The 24,679-nt window shown below is 38.3% G+C and overlaps 1 protein-coding gene across 1 annotated transcript in view; it reads left to right on the top strand.

The window, feature by feature from the left end:
• Positions 1–24,679, top strand: part of SCN2A (sodium voltage-gated channel alpha subunit 2) — a 104,681-nt gene that overhangs the window by 49,761 nt on the left and 30,241 nt on the right. The window contains exons 14-17 of the mRNA XM_006029477.1: positions 5,306–5,544; positions 7,196–7,369; positions 10,558–10,914; positions 13,534–14,013. Of these exons, the coding sequence (XP_006029539.1) occupies positions 5,306–5,544; positions 7,196–7,369; positions 10,558–10,914; positions 13,534–14,013 (1,250 nt within the window). The remainder of the gene's footprint in view (positions 1–5,305; positions 5,545–7,195; positions 7,370–10,557; positions 10,915–13,533; positions 14,014–24,679) is intronic.

Here is a 24,679-nt window from a genome sequence, read left to right as displayed (position 1 = left end):
AAAGAATAGTCTAATGGTTAAAATAAAATACAATCAGTTTTGAAATTAGGCTTTCATTCCAAAATCTCTCGTAGGCTTCCTGTTTGATTTTGGGGAAGAGTTTCATAGTTTTTACGGTTGGAAGGGACCTGAACAGATCATCAAGTCTGACCCCCTGCCCTGGGCAGGAACGAATGCTGGGATCATAATACCCCAGCCACATATCTATCCAACCTCCTCCTGAAGACCCCCAAGGTAACCACCTCCAAGTCCATTCCAGAGCCTGGCAGCCCTAACCATAAAGTAATGCCTCCTGATATCAAGTCTGAACCTGCTCTCGGTCAATTTGTGGCTGTTATTCCTTGTTATCCCGGGGAGGGCCCGGGGGAACAGACCCTCACCTATTTTCTGCTGGTCCCCCCTGGTGAGTTTATAGATGGCCACCAGATCCCCTCTCAGTCTTCTCTTGTGGAGGCTGAATAGATTCAGGCCCTTTAGTTTATCTTCATAGGGCCTGATCTGCTGCCCCCTGACCATGCAAGTGGCCCTCCTCTGGACCCTCAATGCTAGCCACATCCCTCCTGAAGTGCGGCGCCCAGAACTGAATGCAGTACTCCAACTGCGGCCTGACCAGCACCACATAGAGGGGAAGGATCATGTCCCTGGACCTCCCTTTCATATTGTATCAATGCTGGACTTTTTCATAACATTTCTCACCCTGGTTGGTCCAGTTGTAGTTCCACAAGTCACAGTCGTATTGGGAAGCTGGCTGGAAGATTCACTGGTTTTCTAGCTACCAGTTCTCATCAAATCATCAAATTTGCAATATTTATGCTTGCATTGTTACCATTGCTACATCTGGGAGAGCTGTGTCAATAATAGCAAATGTGCGAACGTGTATAAAGAAAGTCTTAGTAGTACAGTACATAATTTGACAAATGTTAAAGTTGACATACCATATTTACTTGAATATAAGATGAGGTTCCCCCTCCCCACAATCAGCATAAGGGAAAAAGCCCCTCATCTTATATTCACATATGAAGCAGAACAGGGAGCAGGCAGCTACTGCAGCTCTGACTTTGGCCCTGAGCCCAGGTCAGGGCCAGTGTCAGACCTACGGCAGGCTCCCACTTCCCATCTGCAGCTTCTGCACCCCCCCTCTCTCTCCTCCTTACTGCCAGGCATAGCTTCTCTCTGGCTTAGGCTGCGATCTCTCCTGGGCATGAAGTACATGGAAATGCCTTCCCCTGCCCGGCCAGCAGCATTGCTGCATTGCTTGCCCAGCCACTCAGCAGCACTGACATTACTGCATAGCTAGACAAGAGTGAGCTTCCACATGATGTAAGGTGGGGGAGAAGGGCCAGAAACTGGGGGGACTTTCAGGGGAAAAGGAAGAGACTGGAGGAGGCAGGCAGGTGAAGAGACAGAGACTGGGGAGCAGGAGAGAAGAGGCAGAGATAGGGGGAGTTTGCGGGGGAAGAGGTGGAAACTGGGGTGAGTGGGGGCAGGGACAGAGGCTGAAGGGAGCCGGGGGTAGGTGGGTGCAGGGAGAAGAAGTGGGCATGGCAGAAGGCAAGGGGGCACCTGAATCCTTCCCCTCTCCCAGCCACTGCTTTCTCTGCTGTAGCAGGCGTGGGGTTGAAGACAACCCTCCAATACTTAGTCTATCTCTGGGAAATTATAACAAATTTATAATTTTTCCATATATTGAATCTAATTATTGGGGGGGGTCCATATATTCAGGGCCACCTTATATTTGAGTAAGTATAGTAATACTAACTTCATACCAGCAGTAGAAAACTACTGTGGCATTTATAACATGAGTTAATATATTTCACCCCTGAAGTTCTAGTCAACCCAAGGATCTCAAACCAACAGTAAAACATTAATGCATTTGTGTAAGACTTACAGAAAAAAATCAGTTAAGTTATAAATATTTCACCATAGAAAAAATTGAAGCACAAACTGAGGCTTGCTTAGTCTGTAACAGGGCCAAAAATTTAAATGAATCGTTATAAATCACTGAGCTATGTATTACATCCATAGAACCTATATGTGGGCACCTAAATAAGTGGTGTGATTTTTCAGAGATGCTGAACAACAACTCTTTTTGAAGTTAGTGGGCTCCTTAGTGTCTTTGAATATCAGCTTGGATAGTAAATTTGAAGGCATAGCAGCTCTGACACATGGCCTTTGCTTCAAGATATGGCTGTATTTCCCCTAAATCAATTACTTTCCTTAAACTGTGAATTAAATAAATTTAAATATAAGTAAATCAAGTGGTCAAAATATGAAAATAAAACTAAGCAGAAAATAAAAGCCTTAATGAGGCACAAGCACACATTATGAGCAAAAATTCTAGATGTTGATTATAGAAAGAAGAACAAAGAAAAGAAGGGAAAACATAAAAATAGATAAAAAGCGAATATGCCCTTGGTGGAATAGAAGAATGGGGAAGATAAATCCTAAATTAAAATAAAATTTAACTGAAGGAGTGAAAAGGAAAAATTTTTAAAGCTAGTATTTTTTCACTAAACCTATGCTCTTTATCAAGGAAGTAAAATTAACACTTCAAACAAGGAAAACATTTCTTCTCCCTCAGACAGCTACCTGGCAAACCTGTACACATTGGCAGAGTTGGAGGTATTCAAAGCTGGCATCCAGAAGGTGGCAGTAGGACCTGTTCATCAGTTCAACTGATTAGAGTGTTCTTGATTTGTTTCTGTCAGACTGTGAATCTGCTTCCAAATAAGTTTTTAATATATATTCTTTGCCAAATAGATAATTTGGAGATCTTTTATACTCTTGTTTAAATTGGTTTTGCTATCCATGCACTTAAGTCTCCTGTCAAATGCTCTTACTGCCCTTAGGTAGCAGAACAAATAACACCAAATAGCATGGATCTCATGTGCTTCAAGACCCTCAGGGCAAAGGAAAATTTTAATGTGTTAAAAGGACAAAGCTAAAGACATGTCCATTTTTTTCTATTCTTGTTTAGAGCTTGGATGTCAAACTTGATCTGCCCCTGCAGGCCAAATCTGGACCTTAGGGGTCCTTGCAGGTCAGATCTGGACCCAAAGATAGTGGCTGAGCAAGCAGGAGCAGCAGTGGCAGTACAGGGGTTAAGACAGAGGTCTCTCAAGCCCCTCTTCCCCTCCCCTTCCTCCGCTGCTTTGCTCCACAACTAACATGTGTGCCCATCAGTACTCTGCTGCTGAGAATTTGATGGCAGGTCCCTCCCCCAGATTCCTGGCCCATGTACCAGCCGTGTGATCTGGTTTCAATGGCTCTGTGGGCCATATAAACAGATGATAGATAGCAACAGGGTTTCCTGATTCTCCTCAAGGGAATACTGGCAGAACAGTAGACCACTCATTCTGGTAGTAGTTCTAGTTCTCTTCTTGCCACAAGAATACTGCTAAAAACAGATAGATAAATCCATACTCCTAGACACAGAAGCTACTGGATAAGAAATCAAAGACCAACCATGGCTAAATGAGCCTGTCTCTTATTCTGAGGGGCAAAAAAGAATTAATCCAAACTTACAATTTCATTAGTTTAGGATCAAACAGTTATGAATCCTGCTCATGTTTCCACCCTAACCTTTCTTCTGGGGTAAGTGGTAGGCAATATGGCTTCTCATAATCTGTCATTATTAACATTGACAGCACCAGCCTAGATACATTAACTGATAAATGAAACTGCCTCATAAACATGTGAAAAGACGCCCCTACTCACAATAGAATAGCATGTGCTGCAAATCGATCTCCAGATATTTGTTATACTGTATAAGAAGTTGATTGACTAGGTAATCATAATAAATAATGTGTAAATGCAGTGTTTACCCTTAAAGTTACAGAAAGAATGGGACTGATGAATATGGACCACTCCCTTGTATGTTTTCCAGGGACAAAAAGGTGACAAGAATGCTACAGTACCCCTAGCCAAAGATGATGCTGAGCAGCTAATATTGCTCACTGGAAAAACTCTGCCATTGTTTAGAACCCATCATGTCTAAGAAAATCCATGGCATACAATAGATACACGAAAAGCAGTGAAAACATACATCTGCAGGACAAATACATTAGGATATGCACACTACATTTCATAATTAATTATTGATTAACATTAAAATTGAGTATAATTATTCATTGTTTATAACGCATTGTTAATTGTTAAATATTAGCACTAGTTAATCTTAATGAAGGCTAACCTTCCTTATAATTAGGACCTGCTAACTCTAATGTCTAATCTTGCCCTAAAAAGCACAGTAAGATAAGAGCATAAAAACTGCCATAAAGGTCAAGCTAGTGGATCATTTGGTGCCATGTCCTGTGATTTTTAGAATCTCACTAAACACCCGCATTAAATAGTAATTTGTCAAAGAGACTTCCTGAATGTACTCTTAGTTGTGTCATGTATGCATGGGACTATCCCCCATGCTTTTCAGAGAGAAATAATATTTTTTTAACATAGCACCTGAAAATCCTGAGCCATTCTGGAAGCAAGGTCTAAAATCATACTTTTAAGAAGGCGATGTTTTTTTGGGGGGCCTAGAACACAGAATGGATGCCACTCAAATAATTAACTAGTTCTTTTCCAGTTTCTACAGCTAAAGTAAGTCATGTTCAGCAGTAGTTGATCGGTAGATTCTGGCACCACTATAAGGCTGAGGGGTCTGCCTTATAGCATGCCTATCACATGCAGGTTGTAGACATAATGTTTCTGAAGAAATAAATGTAAAGTAAGGACCATATTGTTCTTTCTCCAAAAATAAGTTATAATAAATCCCAACCAATGGTTCTAAGACTGAGGTGTTTAGCAAGGTGCAAAACAAGAGCATGAAGACTGGGGCTGCCATGAACAAGGCCAAGATGGACAAAGCCCAGAGTTTTGTGCCCTTTGATAGTGTCGTGGTAAGACGGTATCTGGCACTTTGCAAGGCATAAGAATATCACATTATTAGTCCTTTGTGGGCAAGGTGCAACTTGAAATATGCTACCTCTCCATATAATTCAGGTTGCTGCTGTCATTTTCTTATTCAAGCTCTGTTTTACTATTTCAAATGCAGTTTTTGAGTGGTGATTTTATTTATTGAATATTTATTACTCCTTTAGGACCAGTATTAGAATGTATTGGGTCAAATAACCTTTCTTAATTACTAACTTTTCTCTGACTGGACATTGCCTTGGTCTCCAGTGGTCTTACTGCTTTTACACAATGTGATGGATAAATTTGGACAATGTTTAGATATTAAAACAATACCCACTTGATAAAGACAGTAAAGAATTAGACATTAAAATGTTCTTTACGCTTTTCTCTCTAGAACTTGAAGAATCCAGACAGAAATGTCCACCATGCTGGTATAAATTTGCTAATACGTGCTTGATCTGGGACTGCTGCGCTCCATGGTTAAAAGTAAAACATATTGTAAATCTGATTGTGATGGATCCATTTGTTGATCTTGCTATAACTATATGCATTGTTTTAAATACTCTGTTTATGGCTATGGAGCATTATCCAATGACAGAGCAGTTCAGCAGTGTGCTTTCAGTAGGAAACCTGGTAAGTTTTCATAACTTATGATGTGATATATGAATATATTTTTCTTATAAAGAAATATTGAGTGGCCTTCTTAATTTTGAAGGAAACTTTGAGCAGATTTAAAGAAACATGGGACTAATATGTCTTAAGTATAAGTAGTTAAGCTGTTCTGTATATCTCTTTTTTAATGCTGTGGTTGTAAAACTCCGAAACAGCTCTTCTCCAGTTTTTTCTCTACAGCCTGTTGGAAAAGAGTTTAACTCAGTCCTTTTCATAAAAAAGACTACTAAATTAATGATCCAATAAAAAGCAGATACTAGGAAATACCTAATATGGTATAATATTTAGGATTGTTATTGATTTCACTGGAAGTTTGGTAATCAACATATTAAAGTTCAGATAATCACTCTTGTGGATACATAATCATTTGGATACAAAATCCCACTATAATATAATTCATGGATTATAAGGCCAGAAGGGACTATACTGATGATCTAGATCAGTGATTCTCAACTAGCATGATACAAGATCCTTTTAAGGATGCTGCAGGATGCAATGCAATTTTAACACTGTTAGGTGGGCAAACACCTACACTTGATTCACAAGATAAACCCAGAGATTTCAAATAGGAATCTATAGTGCCGTATTCTGACCCATTGTGGGTTTTCTGAGTTCTTTGCAAAATAAGAATTGCTCTATTATTTTTCTGTAGTCTAAAATAAGTGAAAGCTAAGAGCTAGCATTTTCTGAGGGGTACCTTGAGTCTAATGAGGGGTACTTTGAGTCCAAAAAGGTTGAGAACCACTAATCTAAACTGACTTTTGGCATAGCACAAGCCGTTTAATATCCAGTGATTCCTCCTTCAAGTGTAATAACTTGGAGTGGAATTAAAGTATATCCATTAGCAAACTGGTCGAACAGTTAATTACTCATACTGTTTAAAATGTGGGTCTTATATCCATTTTGAGTATTTCTGCCTTCAAATTCTAGCCATTGGTTTCAGTCTACTATGCAAAGGAGGCTGTTAGTATCAGACATCTTTTGAGTAGATCAGCATCAAATTTCACTACAGTCCTCTCACTCTGATATGCTAACTGGTGCAGAGAATGGTAGAAAAGATGGCACACTTGCCTTATTGTAACATTGAACATTAGACCCCAAACAAACATGCTATATATCATGAAGGAAGATGGAGTAGTAGTAGTAGTAACTTCTGGAGACCAGGCTTCAAAAGAGTCTCCCCACAATGTCTGGGTATTAGTCTGTGATTTAAGGAAACAACCTCTTTTCTGATAACGTTAATCTCACCTCTAGCAACAGAGTAAAGGTGGCTTTTGAACACAAATTAGCAGGAATATTAAGAGTAGGTTCTATATGGCAGGCTTCATGCTTATTAGCAGGTTGAAATGAAGACAAATTTCCCTACTTTGCCTTTTTTCCATTTGTCATTAAAATGTTGAAAGGTATATTTAAGCTTCCCTTCTAAATATAACTGTTAAATCCAGGGTATGGAAATATTTGGAAGTCTACGCATTTGTAAAAGAAACTTTTTCCAAATGATAAGAATCGCTGGCAACATACAGCTTGACAAAAAGTGCCGCTGAGATAAAAACATTATAATGTAAAAAAATTTTCAGTGTTGCTAGGGTAACAAAACCTACTTTGTATTTAGGTATTTACTGGGATCTTCACAGCAGAAATGTTTCTTAAGATAGTTGCCATGGATCCTTACTATTATTTCCAAGAAGGATGGAATATTTTTGATGGTTTTATTGTGAGCCTTAGTTTGATGGAACTTGGTCTTGCAAATGTGGAAGGCTTATCTGTTCTCAGATCTTTCAGACTGGTAAATATTCGAATAACAATTCTCAGTTTTATATTTCTTTTACTTTTACATTTTGCATTATATTTTATAAGCATGCCTATACTAATTATGTTTTAAAATTGTTGTTTGTATTTTATAAACCTGGTGTATGTAAATTTTGTCACAGTTTCTATAGGTTACAATGCAGTTGCTTGTTACAGTTTATACACATGGAAGTTCTAACCCACTGAGTTTTACTATCAGTAGAAAGCAACTCTGAAAAAGTAAACTGCCAAAGTAATCTTACTTTAAAATCTCTTTTCTGTATCTTGATATTCATCTCTGTGTAGTGAGTACTAGGTGTTATTTGACTCTCTAAAATAAGGTTTAAGTAGGTCTTTAATAATAAATTCAATCATCAATTCCACAGAGTTAGAGAAATGAAAAACTACAATTTGTCACAGAGTCAGATTTTTCAATAATAGAAGTCTATTTTTGTGCATTTATTCAGTGCAATTTATATATTTCATTTCTTGAAATAATCTATTAGATTTTTCTTTATCGGCTTCTCCTGGAATGATCTCTTTGATTAATTGGACATTTAGCATGTTTGCTAACACGACAAAAACAAAATAATTATGTGTGTGTGACAGCTGTATAAATTGTCCTTAAAAGATTTTTCCCTCCCCATCCAGACTCCTAAGAAATGACTCTTAGGTCCTTGGGAGATATTAAGCTTACAGATTTCCTGGTGCACGGATTGACAAGGGCTAGGTGGAGGGAATCACTGGGGTTCCCCAAGGAAATTTAAAACTGTGCCATGCAGCACATGCTGATCTGTCCAGTTGTGCAGGTTTAAATTTCCTGGGTGGGGAGACTCTATTAGCTCCCTCTCCTGGCACCTGCCAACCCACTCACTGCGCAGCCTAAGCAGGTGTGCCTGGCATATTGGTTTTCATTTCCACAAAGGAAACCCACTGGCTGCATGGTGAATGGGTATAAACTTCCCAGTGCACATGAAGCCTGGGATCATGATCCTGGGCTCCACACACACTTGTAAGTTGAAAGGGCACCAGCAGAAGTAAGGCATCAGGTGCCGGTTCCCAGTGCTGGTGTCCCTGCAGCAGTTATGCCATTGTGATCCATCCTTGATCCCAAAAGTCACACGTCTTGTAATGTCCATGTGTCATAGCAGGAAGTGTGATTGTTGGGATCTGGGATCATATCCCATCACACTATTAAATTAATGTCTGCCAGTGCTCTTAATAGTCAGAGAAAGCTCAGGTTACAGTTTCTATGATTTTATCCAATCATAGACAATATGTCAATGAGTGCTTTTGTGCAGGTAAACATAATCTTTGGTAACTTGCCAGGTTCTGGAATGGAGTCATTCCTACCAGCTGTTTAAAATCAAGAATATTTTGACCCCAATTCAGATAATTTGATACTGAAAAATTAAGGCAGGTATGACTTTTACCTTAATTTTAGCATCATGGTTTGCAAAGATCCAAAATATATAACTAGAGATTGCTGGTCGATACAATGGGTCATCCCTGAGTGGGATTTCTCAAAATTTTCCCCCAGAATTTGCTTTTGAGGACATAGAGTCAATAATCAGACACAATGCATAATTAGGTGTCATTCCTAGATCATATCCAAATATTCCCCTGTGGCTAAATAAGTACAAGCAATATGCTGAAAATTGACCCCAGTTTTCACGCTAGATCTGTGTGTGCATACTATGCAAACGAGCCTCACAGACCATTCCTGAAAGACAAATTTCTAAAAAATCAAATTGCACATCATTTTCGGTCCTTTAAAATATCCATCAGTGCTATGCAAAGCCAAGAAATAACTTTTTTTGAAAGAAATGGAGTTTCCTCTTTGGCAAAGAAAGAAAAGAATCTTCTTCCTGGGCAAAAGAAAATGTATTTTTTAAATCATTTAACATAAAGGATACAGAAAAAATGGAGAAAGGAGAATTGAAGTCCTCTTCTAGTTCCTTATTACAGTAGGAGGCACTTTAGACTTGATGGACAGCCAAGAAATGTCCATTGCACCTGCAAAAAAAGCATTAGATCTCCTTCAGCAGGGGTCCCTCCTTCCTCCAGACTCGGGCAGTTCAGCAATCATTTTTATTTTGCCCCATTGATACTTTCTGGCATTGAGAGTATGTAACCAGGAAATGTCATTGATTAAGCTGGTCAAATAATATATGTCTGATGTGAGAGGAAATAGGAAGCTTTGTGTTCAGGACTTTATTTGGAAAGCGCCCAGGATAATGGTCCCTTTGTCCTCTAGATGCTCCAGGAATGCAAACAATAATAGCCACAAAATTCTAGTTATCTCAGCAGCACTAGAATTTCTCTAGATGGTTAAATGATGTTTATGGAAAAATGGATAAGAGCCTTAATAGTGCTCTTTAGCCCAGCATAACAGACTCCTCATCTAAATTTCTTCAGGTGTCAGAACGTTAGTCAGAATGACAAAATAGATAAGTCTATGGAAGGCCTTTGTCATTTCCATTACCTTCCAAAGACAGGCTTTTCATTTGGTTCCATACAAGAAAAACAAGTTACTTCTTGTCATGAGGGATGCTATTGTCATAACTCCTAGCCTGACCTGGAAGAAATAACGTGGTGTGGGGTGGAGGGAGTGTGGAAGAGACTGCATGGTGCTTAGTGGGAGGGAAAGCAGGGGAGAGCATGTGGTGCAGGGTGGAGGGAGTGCAGGGGAGACCGTGAAGTGTGCAGCCTGGGGGGACTGCAGGTACCAGGGAGAGTAAGTAGCAAGGCGTCAGGCATCAGAATGCACAAATCTTGGTTGGCAGGGCAAGGGGCAACAACAGAGTTTCAACAAAGAAGTGGATAATAAAAGAAATGGTTGGTGGCTGGTTTATTTGAAACCAAGAAGGATTGTCATGCAGGTGGAATAAGCATCAAACTGTATCAACTTTATAAGAGGAGAACGATCACACTGAAGTATTTAAGCATTAATCACATTTGGTGTTTCTGTGCCAAGACTTCAATTTGTAGGTGCCTATTTGTAGAAGCCTGCTAAGCCTGTATGGCCAGGTTCTTTGAAAACCATATAATTCATGACTAAAGCTTGTAACAAATAAGACGTTTCATCATCATGTGCGTTGGGTTGCTTAAAATCTGAAATGCTCTACAATGACTTCATTATAATTAGCAACATGAATAACCAGGCATCTTTCTCTTGTTTTTCAGCTTCGAGTTTTCAAGTTAGCAAAATCTTGGCCAACGCTAAATATGTTGATAAAGATTATTGGTAACTCAGTGGGGGCTTTAGGAAATTTAACCTTGGTGCTGGCCATCATTGTCTTCATTTTTGCGGTGGTTGGCATGCAGCTCTTTGGTAAAAGCTACAAGGAATGTGTCTGCAAGATCTCTAATGACTGTGAACTTCCACGCTGGCACATGCATGACTTTTTCCACTCTTTCTTGATTGTATTCCGAGTGCTGTGTGGAGAATGGATAGAGACTATGTGGGACTGTATGGAGGTTGCAGGTCAAACCATGTGCCTTACTGTCTTCATGATGGTCATGGTGATTGGAAACCTAGTGGTATGTAATTAATGTTTTTCAGATATTTGAGACAAACAATATTTGTTGGAGTAAAATATGCCTGAACCCCCATCATACATGGGAGCATTTTGTCTAATTTTCCCTTAAACTCTGACAGGCATCCTACTACCCTCCTAAGTAACCTGTTCAAGGGCTTAAAATTCTCGGCAGTTAGAATTTTTTTAATATATAGCCATCATTGTCTTTATAAAAAAACATAAATATTTGAAGGTTATTATCATGTCCCCCTTCTCCAGTCTTCTCTTATCTATCAAATAAAAACTCAGTTTTTTAAACCTTCCTCATAGAAGGAAAGTTAAAAGCTCCCATCATTTTTATTGCTCTTCTTTGGACTCTTTCCAATTTGTCTTCTTCAATTGTGATGGCAAAACCTGGAAAAAGTACTCCAACTAAGAACTCGCTAGTGCCAGTGTCTTGCATACATTGCTCCTGAGTAGACAAAGGTTAGTCTGCCTGAAGTCAGGCAGAAGGCATGGTAGGATGGCACCTAGAGACTACCTTGCTCAGAGGCACAAGCTTTTGTTAACATTTGACGAAGTAGTCTGTCTCTTATGAAAGCTTATGCCTCTCTGAACATGTAGTCTCTAAGGCACTACTTTACCCTGCCTTCTATACTAACTCCTAACTAACTAATACAACCAGAACAACAATTGTGGGGTTTTTTCAACAGCATTACACTTGACTATTACACTTGTGTAATAGCAAAATTTGTGATCCACTTTAAGTCTCATCCTTTTCCTTAGTACTTCTGTTTAGCCAGCAGAGGTGTAACTGGTCAGGACTTCCCCTGGGGCAGTCCCCCACTCCTCTTCCCCCTCTACCTTCTTTGCAGGCTTCAAAGTCCAGAGGCTTGAACTACAGCACAGGAGCAGAAGTTGGAGTTTGCTGCTCTGAGGAGAAATGTCACCATAGTTTTTTTGCTGTAGTCACACATGTCAAGCAGGCAAAAAAGAATGGGGTTTTGGCAGAAGAAAAATGGGGTGACATCTCCTGCCAGCAACTGTAGTTACTACTACCCACTGCCACTTGACAGAGCTACATCTCCATGCTTACTGCTGGAGATGGAGCCAGAAAGCACAGAAATGTGGGGAGCAGGTGCTGGGAGGCTGAGGTACCATCCACTCCATTCTCCTTCCCCCTAATTTAGGCAATGGCCAGGGCTCATGCTCTGTCTGTCCACCCATCACTACACTGTTTCTATCCAGTTAATCTGTTACTGAATTTAATCCTAGGGATTTTGAGCAGTTGCTCCAATCATATGAATGACTGGAGTTTCTTAGGATCGTATGAATGTTATTCTTGTGTGCTAAGTGCTATAAAATCTCCTAGCCTTGTGTCTCCTGCGATTTTTATAAGTGTATCCCTTGGTCCATCATCCAAGTAATTAATTAAAATATTAATTAAAACTGGGCCCAGGAGAAATTTTTGTTGGAAGCCAAATCATATGTCCTCCCCAAGTGATGGTAAACTATTGATAACCATTCTCTGAACCTGTTTTTTCAACCAGTTTACACTCACTTTATCATAATTACACTACATTAAATGAAACATTTTCCTTAGTTTGTTTATGATAATTTTATATGGGCCTGCATCAAAAGGCTACCTAAGGCCAAGAGATACTATATCTACTGGTTCCATTATGTACTAGGACACATATCTTATCTAGAAATTAAATTAGTTTGATATGATGTGTTCTTGACAGAACCATGCTGCTATCCTCTTACTATGTTCTTGATACTGATATATTGATTGTTTAGTAATATATTCTAATAGTTTAATCCAAACAAGGACACTAGGGATGCTACCTTTATATGGTGCATTGGTATGTTGGACTAGTATTTATTTCTACAGCATTTATTGCATATTGTATTTATGATTGCCAATTTTTTTAACCAGCAAAAGCAAAACATTGCTAAGCGACCATCTTTAGGGTATAGCAAGGCATTCATCTGAAGTGCTAAGAATTTTCAGGAAATTGGCAGTACCATGAAAATGGAATATGAAGTAAGTTTGAATTGTGTTGCAATACTGCTGTTTTTCCACGATAAACCACTTGAACACCTGAAACTTGCTTTTTTAAAACACCAAAAGGGTGTATTTCTCACTATACATATAATGCATGTCCATGGCCTTTGACATTTCACAAATGGATAGTAGAGGAAGAGATGGAAGATTTTTCCCATCTTCAAGTTCCAGAGCTGCTGCAGCGTGCCCCACAAATGATTCCCCAGTGTAGTATCCCTATCCAGGCTGTTTTGCAGCATATGATGGGTCTGCTCTAGCAATTCTCTCCGCACCCCTACATCTACCCACCCTTTTTACTCTGTGCAGTAGAACTGAAGTGGTTCTGATGCCAAGGACTTCTCACTGGCTGTGGAGGCAGTGGCTAGTTTTTATGCGATGTCCAACCTGGAAAATAGTTTTGGCAGGATGTATTGTAGCAAGTAATGTAGCAAGGAAGAGCAGCAGTCAGGTAATTTGATACTAGTACTAATCATAAAATAAAAATTCTGTCATATTGAATAATCCATAAAGAAATGAATGTAATCATTAAAAAAATGAGAGATCCATATATCTTTTATCTTTACTGTTTTTTAGGTACTCAACCTCTTTCTGGCCTTGCTTCTGAGCTCATTTAGTTCAGACAACCTTGCTGCTACAGATGATGATAATGAAATGAACAATTTGCAGATTGCTGTGTCAAGGATTCAGAAAGGAATTGATTTTGTGAAAAGAAAAGCACGTGAATTCATCCAAAAAGCTTTTGTAAGAAAGCAAAAAGCGTTAGATGAAATCAAACCTCTTGAAGATCTCAACAACAAAAAAGACAGTTGCATTTCCAACCATACCATAGTAGAAATAGGTAAAAACCTTAACTATCTTAAAGAAGGGAATGGAACTACCAGCGGCATAGGCAGCAGTGTGGAAAAATATGTCGTCGATGAAAGTGATTACATGTCATTCATAAACAATCCAAGCCTCACTGTGACAGTACCAATTGCTGTCGGGGAATCTGATTTTGAAAATTTAAATACAGAGGAATTTAGCAGTGAGTCAGATCTGGAGGAAAGCAAAGAGGTAGGACGATTTTATGAGATGCCTTCTTTTTCTTTCTAAAATAATGAAAAACATTTGTTTTTTAATCTAACATTGATTCCTGCGTAGCATAACCTTGTAGTTGTATGTAACACATCTTGATACATAACGTTGCAAGCGTCAAAAATGAAAGTAGAATTTTGTGATAATCAGGACACATACAGTGATTTTAAAAATCAAGACTAATTTTGTATTTTATTAAGTGAATTTGGTATTTCCAAAAGGTGACAATCAGACAGACCTAGGAATACTGCAAAATATATACTAATACACATGTTCCTTGTTCCACCAATGCACCTTGCCATTTCAATTGGTTTCTGGAGGGGGCACCTGTCAAAAAAGTCAGTGCTTGCTAAAAGTGACTATTGTTTTTTTGTGTGGGCTTTTTTCCACACCACAGATACCTGAATAATAGTCCAAAGCCATGAACCCATTTTATGCAGACCACTGGTACACCATCAGGAGTAGCAACTGGCTAGAGCTATGAGCTAGTACCCTAGAGGCTGAAAAGTAGAGAGGTGTAGACAAATTTATCCCAATATCAATCCCACTCTCATAGCCATGGGTTCTCATTTTGTCAGCAGTGAGGTATTTGAACCAAATAGTTTTTGCAACAATAGATAAAAGTGTATAAGAATGTCTGTATGAGATAATGTAGTACCATTTATCTGACTCTAAATCAGAAGGACTGATGAGTTTAGGCACACCTCTGCACTAATATAATTTTAGCACTTCCAGTACCCAAGATAGCTCATTCCGATCTAGCTCAAGCATCCTTCTATCTAGCAATGTTTTATGCCACATAGACCAACCGAAGGCAGTGGCGCTTATCCTCTGGCTTGTGAGATGGGTCCAGTCCACCTATGGAGTTCCCCATGGGCCTGGGAATTTGATGGTAGGGAAGCAATGGCAGCATCCATTGCCTCTCCCCTGCTGCTAAATTTCTGTAGCCATGAGGAGTCCTACAGGCTAGATAATGTCATGGCCTTGAGTGCTATAGATCAAGCTGGTACACAATTGAATCCAGCACAGGGGATCAGGCTGGTGCACAGAACTGGGCTGGTATGTGGCTGGATCTGATGTGTGGAATTGCACCTGTGAAATGACCTCAAATGTCAACCCTGCATGGGATCCAGCCTGCAAACTTAATCTGGGCCACTTATCTGGCTCATGGAGCTGAAAAGTTGGGCATCACTGCCCTAAGACACAAACTTTCAATCTGAGCTAAAAGTCCACGTAAGATTTTAAATCTCACTCTAAGATCCTTTTCCCTACTGGCTAACTCAGACTTAGAGCCACTTAACCTGATTTTCCTTGAGACTTCTTTATTGTCACTTTTAAGAAAAAGATTTTGTTTAAAAATTGTTAATGTGAGTACTTAGTTCATATCTTGAAATTAATGGTTCCATATAGATCAGTACAGGAAAACTGATTGAAATTAATCCTTTAACAGACCTTTTCATTGGCACTGAAGTGCTTCTCCTTCAAGCACCTTGCAATATGTTTGACTGTTGCATCATTTCACAGTTATTGTCCCCGGATGTTCACTGCTACCAAAGTGCAGCCAAGGTTGCTGTGCTGCTTGCCAGAGTTTTTCTAGCACTGTGGTCATCAGCTAATATTACATGAATTAATGCAGGTCTTTTCCCACCTCTACTTTAAACAGATAATTTTTTTCATAAAAGCCTACCCCCTAGGCCTTCTGGGTTTTTTTCTGCCCAACCATTCTCCTGGAAATACAATGACCAGTCATCTTCCTCTTTCGCTAATACAATATTCTACTATATCCTTATATACTGTTTTGGAACTCTAGTGTGGAAGAATCGTAGATTAAAGCCTGCGACTGTAAAATCAGGACAATTATATAAGATGCAGCGATGCTGTCAGACTAGATTCATTTTTGTGAAACACTGAGTGTCTCAAATTGAAGATTCTCTATGAAGTAGAAAATACTATCACATTCAACTACTGTTGTACATATTGACTGGGATTGGCAGTGATATTCTAGATACTGTATGAATTATACTAAAAGAAAATCCTATGAACGTCAATATATATCAATAGAACATCTTAGGCTCTATAAAGATCAGGATCAGGTACTCAGAAAGCATTTTAAAAAGAGTCCTCTGTCTCTCTGCTTCCAATACTGAGTTCCTCCTAATTCTGATGACTATAAATATCACAGTGGGATCCAGATATAATATGAAGGATTTTCCCTTCTTTTGCATTGTGTTCGCTTTTGTTTCCAAGATCTGTGCTATGTTTCTAAAGTGAATCAAGCAGCACAGGACCCTTAAGACCCCTGAAGCTCCCACCAGATTCTCCTTTTTTTTAATCTTTATTTTTAATTTATCCTGCTATATATAAATCTGACTTCAACATGGTATGAATGCCAGCTTCCCATTGGCAATTACTACCTGTGAGAAATTCTACATATTTTTTTTTAAATCTAATCCAGCCCCTGCACAAGACAGGATAATCCCTGATTTAACCATCCCATCCAAATGTCTTTTCTAACCTGCTCTTGAACATTTCCAAGGATAGAGATTCCACAATTTCTCTAGGTAACCTTTTCCAATGGTTGACCATCCTTATAGTCAGAAAGTTCCTTCTAATTTCTAACCTAATTTTCCTTTGCTGCAGTTTGAGGCCATTTCTCCTAGTCCTATCCCCTACAGTCACAGAGAAAAGCCCATCTCCATCTTCTTTATAACCTCCCTTCAGGTATTTGAAGATAATTATCAAATATCCCCCAGGTTTCTCTTCTCTAAACTAAAAAAAAATAGCTCCATAATTGCACTACATCATAGAGCTAACCCTATGCTTTCATTTAAGTACTTTTGTTGAGGTCCTTTGTATGCCCAAACGTTCCAATGTTTTGCAACATTTTCAAGTGAACATGTGATACCCATGAACATTTACTAATTAAATACCTCCCAATATTCTGGTGCTGTGCTACTGTTCCCAATGAAAGTATGACCTCACCCTATGTGTTATCTTAAGATAGTCTGTAGCAAATAGTTTGCTTCTGCCTTAATGCACTTTATACTGGGAGCGGGAGGGGGACAGGGAAGGAGCGCCTCCCTGATGATGACTCAGTCATTGATATTACTTTTGATAGGAGATTGGTGAACTGCCGGTTCTCATTACATACTAGTGATAATGCGCATGTCTTAAAACATGGTCAGTTTGTTATATTATTCCAGGCAGAAGCATCCTCAAGGGGTTATGTTTTTGGGCAGGTAGTAGAGGCAGTTGATATGCAGAAATTCTAGAGTCTGTTCACAACTTTTCCAGTGAGTTATGCTGTGCTTTAATAACTATGGGTGCCTATATACATTCTGGTTTGCGTTCTAATTAGAAAGCATCAGAGCAGACTCAATCGTGTTCTAATTAGAATGCTCCAGCGTGGCCCCATCATCCTATATATAAGCCCCTGCAGGTTTAAAAGTGGCTGCTGGGGTGCCTTATCTAAACCTCACCAAATGAGATGGGGATTAAGGTACTCGGGGAAAGCATCTACACAAGAGACATTTACTGTGGAGCTGCCTAATCGGTAAAGTCTCAACTTGTACAGGTGCGGCCCTATTAGGCTGCAGGAAACTAATTAACTCAACCTCAGGTTAGTACTTGTAAATACAGCACCGCAAACCTACATACTGATAGGGCTGCCTGGGGCATGAGGGTGCTTCAATGTGGGGCCTGCCTGCTGGCTAGCCCTGCACTGAAGCACTCTTGTGCCCTGACCAGTCTCTCCAGAGCACAATGAGCTGGGTCAGAGCAGCCCTTGGCTGGCAGGCTGATGCCTTGAGTCACTTGCCAGCCTGCCACCTACCAGGACTTCTCCAAACTGGCTCAGTGTTTTGTGGTCTCGGATACACATGTAAGTGCAGCACCTGGGAGCAATGAACTCTGGCACATCTAGGTCTCTCATAGGAGTACAAGGCCTATAATATGAAAGGGGTTTCCTCCTCCAGAGCCTCTGTTTTAAAATGGAAAAATAGCTGTCACTGGACTCGGGGATGTAATCTCATACATGTATGTATGATTTAAGAATTCTTTCCAAAATCAAGAATTGTGGGAATTTGGTGAAAGAGTGCATAGTTACAGGATCCAGAATGGACTCAGGGATAAGCTAAGTGCAAGTGTGAATAATTTTGGGGTATGCACATAAGCAAAACTTGTAAATACCTTGGAAACAGAAAATTAAGAAGTGAGGCATCTATGGCATTTAAGCATCTCCAAGCTTTGGTTGCAGGTGGAGGGATTTTCAAAATGGTGATTTTGGATTTATGTAGTCAAATTCCACTTAAGTACTACTTTAGGGACTTAAATTCTGGGGGGTTTTGAGTCATGGCCCCTAGGTCCTTCACTTCGCTGGATGATTATGTTGTATTGTTGACTCTGATATAAGAAGGCATGAGGACATTTATGGAAGACCCATACTGAGCGCTTGTGAAAAAATGAACCTTGGAAAAGAAAGGAGTTCAAGATGAGTTTGTGATAAGTTTGTGATCAGAAAAGTGACTGAAATAGCTTCTTGGCTCAATACTTCCTTACAATTTTCACGCCATGATGTTACAACTTTTGTTTAATTAGTATTTAGAAGTCTAAAAATGTTTATTACCTTATGCTCTTATATATTAACATATTATTGTGAATGAACTTAAGTATCTAATCAGTAAACATAATTGTATAAGAATTTCCAGAGCATAAAAGCAGAAGTACTGTGTCTTGAACTTCACTTCCTACCATTCTTACTTCTCACAGGAGTAAAATCAAGCTGGATCAGTCAAGAATGCAGCTCTGGTGCTTTTTAACCAGACAGAGCAACGTGTCACCAATTTTACACAGGTTACCTAAGCAAGTTATACATGTATATTATCACTTTTCCAATGGATATTGACTGGCCTGCATGTTACTCAGCTATGTTCCTGCCCCATTCATTGCAATACAGTAGAAACATTCACAGCTGCTCTTTGCTGAGTCATGTGACTCACATCACAGCATGGTCAGGCAAGATTGGCAAGCCCAACATTTTTATGATTCAGCTGCTGACTTATATATGTAATTTTTAGTGATACTCTGATGCATTTAAGTGCATGCTGTGTAAGTTTTCTAGCTTTGACAATAGTTTTCAGGATTCTAGTTTTGAAGAAACTAAGAGATAAGAGGGATTATGTAAGGTATTGTTTCTCATTAACATAAAAAGAACTTATCTTAAGCACTCAATGAGTATAATATACTGGTAATGAAAAATTGATAGATATTTTAGAATTACTAACATTTTGGTTTTTAATGAAGATATTTTGCCAATTCAAATTGTTTTTCAATTGTGTTTAAATGTTTAGTTTTTATTGTATAGCTTGTGAAGTGATTTTCTTTAAATTCATATTAGCAATTTTATTATTACTGCAATAACTGAAGTATCATAAAGCATGAGATTCATTTAATTTACACAATCAAAACATGACATGAGCATTTGGTAAAACAGCTTACAGAAAACATATTCTGAAAATAAAACCTTCAGAGATCAATTCTCTTCTTAACTATACCTATGTATATATATTTTGGGGGTGCAAAGAGAAAGCTGAGAGCAAAATCTGGCCTATTTTGATAATATTTGATCTCTTTAAGTTATACATGAAAACTGACTGCCCCCCACTCCAAATCTAAAAATGGTAAACCTGCCTGAGGTGAGGAAGATTAATTTATTCTTTTACTTTGAAAAAGAAAAGAAAAGATAGATAAGGATCTTAGTATTGATTTTGTACCCAGTGTACCACACTCCTCTTCTATCTTCCATTTCACTTACTCAACATTACTGTGCTATTTACAGCATCATAATGAAGTATGATTGTTGCATTCAGTTGGAAACATTACAAAACACAATGTAAATCAGATGAGTAAAGTCTGGACATTTGACAGCAGCATGTAGGAACAAGCTGGGTACCTGGGGCAAAATGGAAGTGTCAAATGCTAGTGGCTGCTGAGATTATGACCATGTGGCTGCATGCAGCAGCCACTTTTCTTCTCCTTGCATGTCTATCTCCCCTTCCTCCAAGTCAGTGCCCAGGGAAGTTGCCCCTATCGCCTTGCCTAGTAATGCCGCTGTTTGACCCTCATGCCCCAGGCAGCCCTATCAGCATATAGGTTTGCATTATAGCTGGTGGGATTTTGTGCAGTCAATAACTTTCCTGATAGGAGTTGGTGATTTGTAAGTATTCAATATTCAGAATTGTTTTATTAAATATTTGTGAAAAATTCAACCAGTGAAAAATGAACTGGTCACGGAAATTGGTGCATTGTCATTCCTACAAACTGACCTGCCAACTAATTCACAGGGTATTATTTCTGCTTCTATTTAGATTAGCTAATCTGTATTAACAGGAATTCTTTTGTGCAAGTCTACACATGCGCTTTAATATGCAGTAGCCTATATTACTGCACATTAAAGCATCACGGCAAAAACTGTGCTAATAAGCTAATGTGCATTAAAATGAGGCTACTGCACATTAAGTGTCACTAAAAAAGTGTCCACTTCTGCTTCTGAGCATTAGGGCAGCCTAATGTGCATTTAGGTAGTACCTCACATTAGAGGTACTAAACTTAATGTGCAATAGCAAAAGTGCATTAATGAGTATGTAGATGCACCCAGCATGAACTTAGATGAGTGTTTGTGCAAATATGGACAAACAAGGTTCTTTGGGTAGATGTGATATCTTTTATTAAACCAACTAAATAGTTGCAAAAATTATTCTCTGCAAGCTTTTGAGCACAAACGCTTGTGCAAATATGGAATATTTTAATACATAGCTCTAAGAACACTTCCAGTATGGGTGCCTTTTCAAATACTTGCACTGATATTTCTTATGTTTTTGCTTTTATTGAACATTCTTAAAAATACACTGCCCATACCAAGATGTTAACAAATCAGATGTGAATAGCAGCAAAGCATAGCAGTAGCTTTTAATTCAAGAATTCTCATAAATTCCTTTTTGCAGTTTCTGTCCAACTATAGCCAGTGCTTACTATTTTGCCTTTAATTATAAGGTTCCATTTCCTTGAATTAACAAAATTGTTATGCCCTGATCTGTAAGGGCTATAAATTGAGTGACATCTAAATGTTGTTTTCAGCTGAAATTGCAATAATGCTTGACCATTTCACCTTTGTGTGCAATATAGCTGTATTAAATTTTTTATATATAATTTTGGATATACCATGTCCGTTTTTATTACAAATCATCTCATTTCCACATTGGTATCTATACTCTTACATAAAAAGAAATAAAAATAAGATATTCCTGATAATAAGGTTCTGTTAGTTTTAATATTTTTGCTACAATTATTGGCAACACAAAACTTTAAAAAATCCAGTGTCAGTCTGTACCATCTTTCTGCTTCCTCCAGTTCTGCTTTTTGTTTCCTCTGTCCCTTTCACCAGGAGTTGACCAGCTGTCTAGTGGCATTCTGGCTGATCATGAAATGTCAAGCTTTTATTAAAAAATGTTAAACTAAGAGCTATTTAGCACTCACAGATTAGCATTTTAAAAACTAAATAAGCAAACACTAAAAATTTAAAGGAGCCTGTATATAAGTATGCAAAATTATACCTATCTGTATAAGATGTGTGTAAAGTGTCAAGGGTATACCATGTGTAAAATTTCCTGGGATAAATGTTGTCACTGCTTTTAATGAGGTTTTTTCTGGTGCACAGGCTGCTTTAAACTTTTAGCATCTCTTTAAGGAGCTAAACTGAGAACCATTTCCCTGGTTATATTATATTGCTGTCTGAAGCATGACTTTGAAGTGCTTTTGGTAAATGTAATATTGATAAGATACATATTTATGATGATCAGGATAATAATGCTTTAAAATCTCTCTAAATAATTTTGCACCTTTTAAGTATTATTTACTTAAGTATTATATGAAAAGTTGGAGGTAGACTATGTGCATCATAAATCCAAGTAGCACCTTTTAGTCATAATTATTTCCTTAGCATACTATGCAGAAAAAATTCTATTTGTGAAGTTTACAGTCCAGCAGCTTGGCTCATGACCTTTGACTGTAAGGATGACTGATACATTTTTTATAACCTGAGTATTTGAATACTTTTGAAAACTAGAAACTCATTAACTGATAAAGGCAAGGGCTGTTGGGTAGGGGGGAGTTTATTGGAACAACTGTCTAGCTGGGAGAAAAGTTTGACAAGCTTTTGTGCAGAAAGTACCCTTCTTCAGGTCATACAACAAATCCTACTAATCAGGTAAAGATCAGAAAGGGCTTGCTAACATAGCAAAGGTAATTTGTCTTTGATAATTAATCTGTTTGGATTAAAAACTGCTTTGCTTCAGGATGGCATCACTTATGTGCATTATATAATATGGTCTAAAACCTGCTCCTGGTGTGCAGAAGAAGATGTTTGTGGGTGCCTTGAGGTATGCCTAGAATACAAATCAGTGTTCACCATATCCCCAAAAGAGCATGGTTTGAAGTACAGAGGGGTGTCTAGCTTCCCAGCTGGCTTGTATTATGGTAATTACAGTAACTGGTATATTAGAAAAATATTTCTACATTTGAAAACACACAATAGTAAGTGTCCATGGCTTGTCCTATTCAAGGATGCTTTTTGTGCTGGATTTAGAAAGAGTAGTGTAAGATTCTTATCCATTGTATCAGCAGCTAAAGCAGGATGGTTATTACAGAAGTTGATTTTATATCTTTGATCTTAGGTCTTAATTACTGAGGATATTACATCTTAAGCAACTTTTCAATGTACACGTAGTTTTGTTAATACTACTTAATATAATTGTTGGTGTAATCATTCTGTTTGAGTTCATCTGAGACAAGCAGGAGGAGCATGCTAAGGGAATGCATTTTCTGTTACTTCAGCACAGGAAGAGTAACCAAGTCCTCAGTGGGACATGACACTTTTAACTTTTCTTTCCCCCTTTTTTCCAAATATCAACTGGTATTGATTACCCAGGATTTTGGTACAAAGCCTGTAAATCTGCCCAGCTTAACTCATGTGATTATTATTGCAACATTTTACAAGTAGCTTACCAGATTTTCACTGGAAAGAAACTTGTAAGACCCAATTTACCATCTGTAAGTTTCAGATGCTGAATCCTATTAGGAAAGACTGATTGCTAATGTTCTTCATAACTGGCTGTCATACTATAGAGTATATTGGACTGACCATTTTGTTCTCACCTTGTATTGGATATCTCTAATCTTTTGTCTTGAATTATCTATCAATGTAATGTCAGTAATAGAAGCCTATTACTTTTCTTTTAATTATTTATTGCTCGACTAACACATTGTAAAATGACTACATTACTAAAGCTCTTTTCTTCCCTTGTACAAGAACAGTAGGCTTTTCAAATTCTAGTTTATTGTTTTTTTGAGTAGTTCATATTTTTATTTGCTCTGCTAGTACCAGGTTGGAATGATGCAAGCAAAATCTTACTATAATTCTATAATATATAAAGAAGAAGTAATTTCCTATTCTTAAAGTGATTTATTGTATTATTAGCAGGTCATTTTAATGCTCAGGCATAAATATGCTTAGTTGTAAGGTACCTTGGTATTTATGGCTTTTCCTGAAAAAGATGATTGATATTATTTGGCCAAATGTTGTGGTCCACCTAAGGCCCATAGAATTTGACTCTTTCCTTATCAGTTATACCATTTTAGAGGCAGTATTCCATGATAGCTAAACTGCTCTGCCAAAAATGTGTCTTCTGTCATGTTGCCTGTACAATGTTAGGTAATGAATTGCATTTCTGTAATTACTGAGTTCTATTACTATAATAATTTGCATTCCACAATATTTATCTGTAGCAAAGTATAATATTTATATTCCTAACAGGATACATTGGGCCATTTCTGACCTCATGTCTGTGGGTGGAGTTTTCTCTGACTCAATATGAAAGTCATGAAACCAGAATATAATCTTACACATGTAGGCTAGGAATTTCTAAGGAGCATGAAGTGCTAAGAAGCTGGCAACCCAAATATCATTGAAATTGTATGCGTACCAGAGCCTGGATAATTTTTCAGATTGGTATGGCATCCTTCCAATTTGTGTCCCTGAGACTGGTGTGATGCCAGAAAGTAAAAAAAATTATGACAATGTCAAGATATAACCATTACCATATTTACTCAAATATAAGATGACTCCCAATAATTTGATTCTATATATGGAAAATCTATAAATTTGTTATAATTTTCCAGGTATAGAATAATAGAAAATTAGGGTAGGAAGGGACCTCCAGAGGTCATCTAGTCCAACCCCTGCTCAAAGCAGGACCATCCCCAACTATATCATTCCAGCCAAGGCTTTGTCTAGCTCAGTCTTAAAAGCCTCCAAGGATGGAGATTCCACAACCTCTCTGGGTATGTGTTCCAGTGCTTAACTATCATTCCTATGAGTACCGAGGGAAGGGTGTCAGGGATGGCCCTCGTATTGCAGTACCTATAGGCCTGGTGACAGTTCCCTGTGCAGGGAACACCTGCCTGTCTTTTTTAAGGACCAAAAGGAAAAAAGGTTCCCATCAGCATGTTTGCCCAGCATGTGTTTTATAGTCATGCTGAGTCTTGGCTGCATTTAATCAGCTTCATAGCTGGTTTCCCTTACTACGCACGT

The sequence above is a fragment of the Alligator sinensis genome, unplaced genomic scaffold (assembly GCF_000455745.1).
Source record: "Alligator sinensis unplaced genomic scaffold, ASM45574v1 scaffold738_1, whole genome shotgun sequence".
Taxonomy (NCBI): domain Eukaryota; kingdom Metazoa; phylum Chordata; order Crocodylia; family Alligatoridae; genus Alligator; species Alligator sinensis.
The sequence above is the reverse complement of the archived record's forward strand: the minus strand, read 5'-3'. Positions and strand labels throughout refer to the sequence as shown.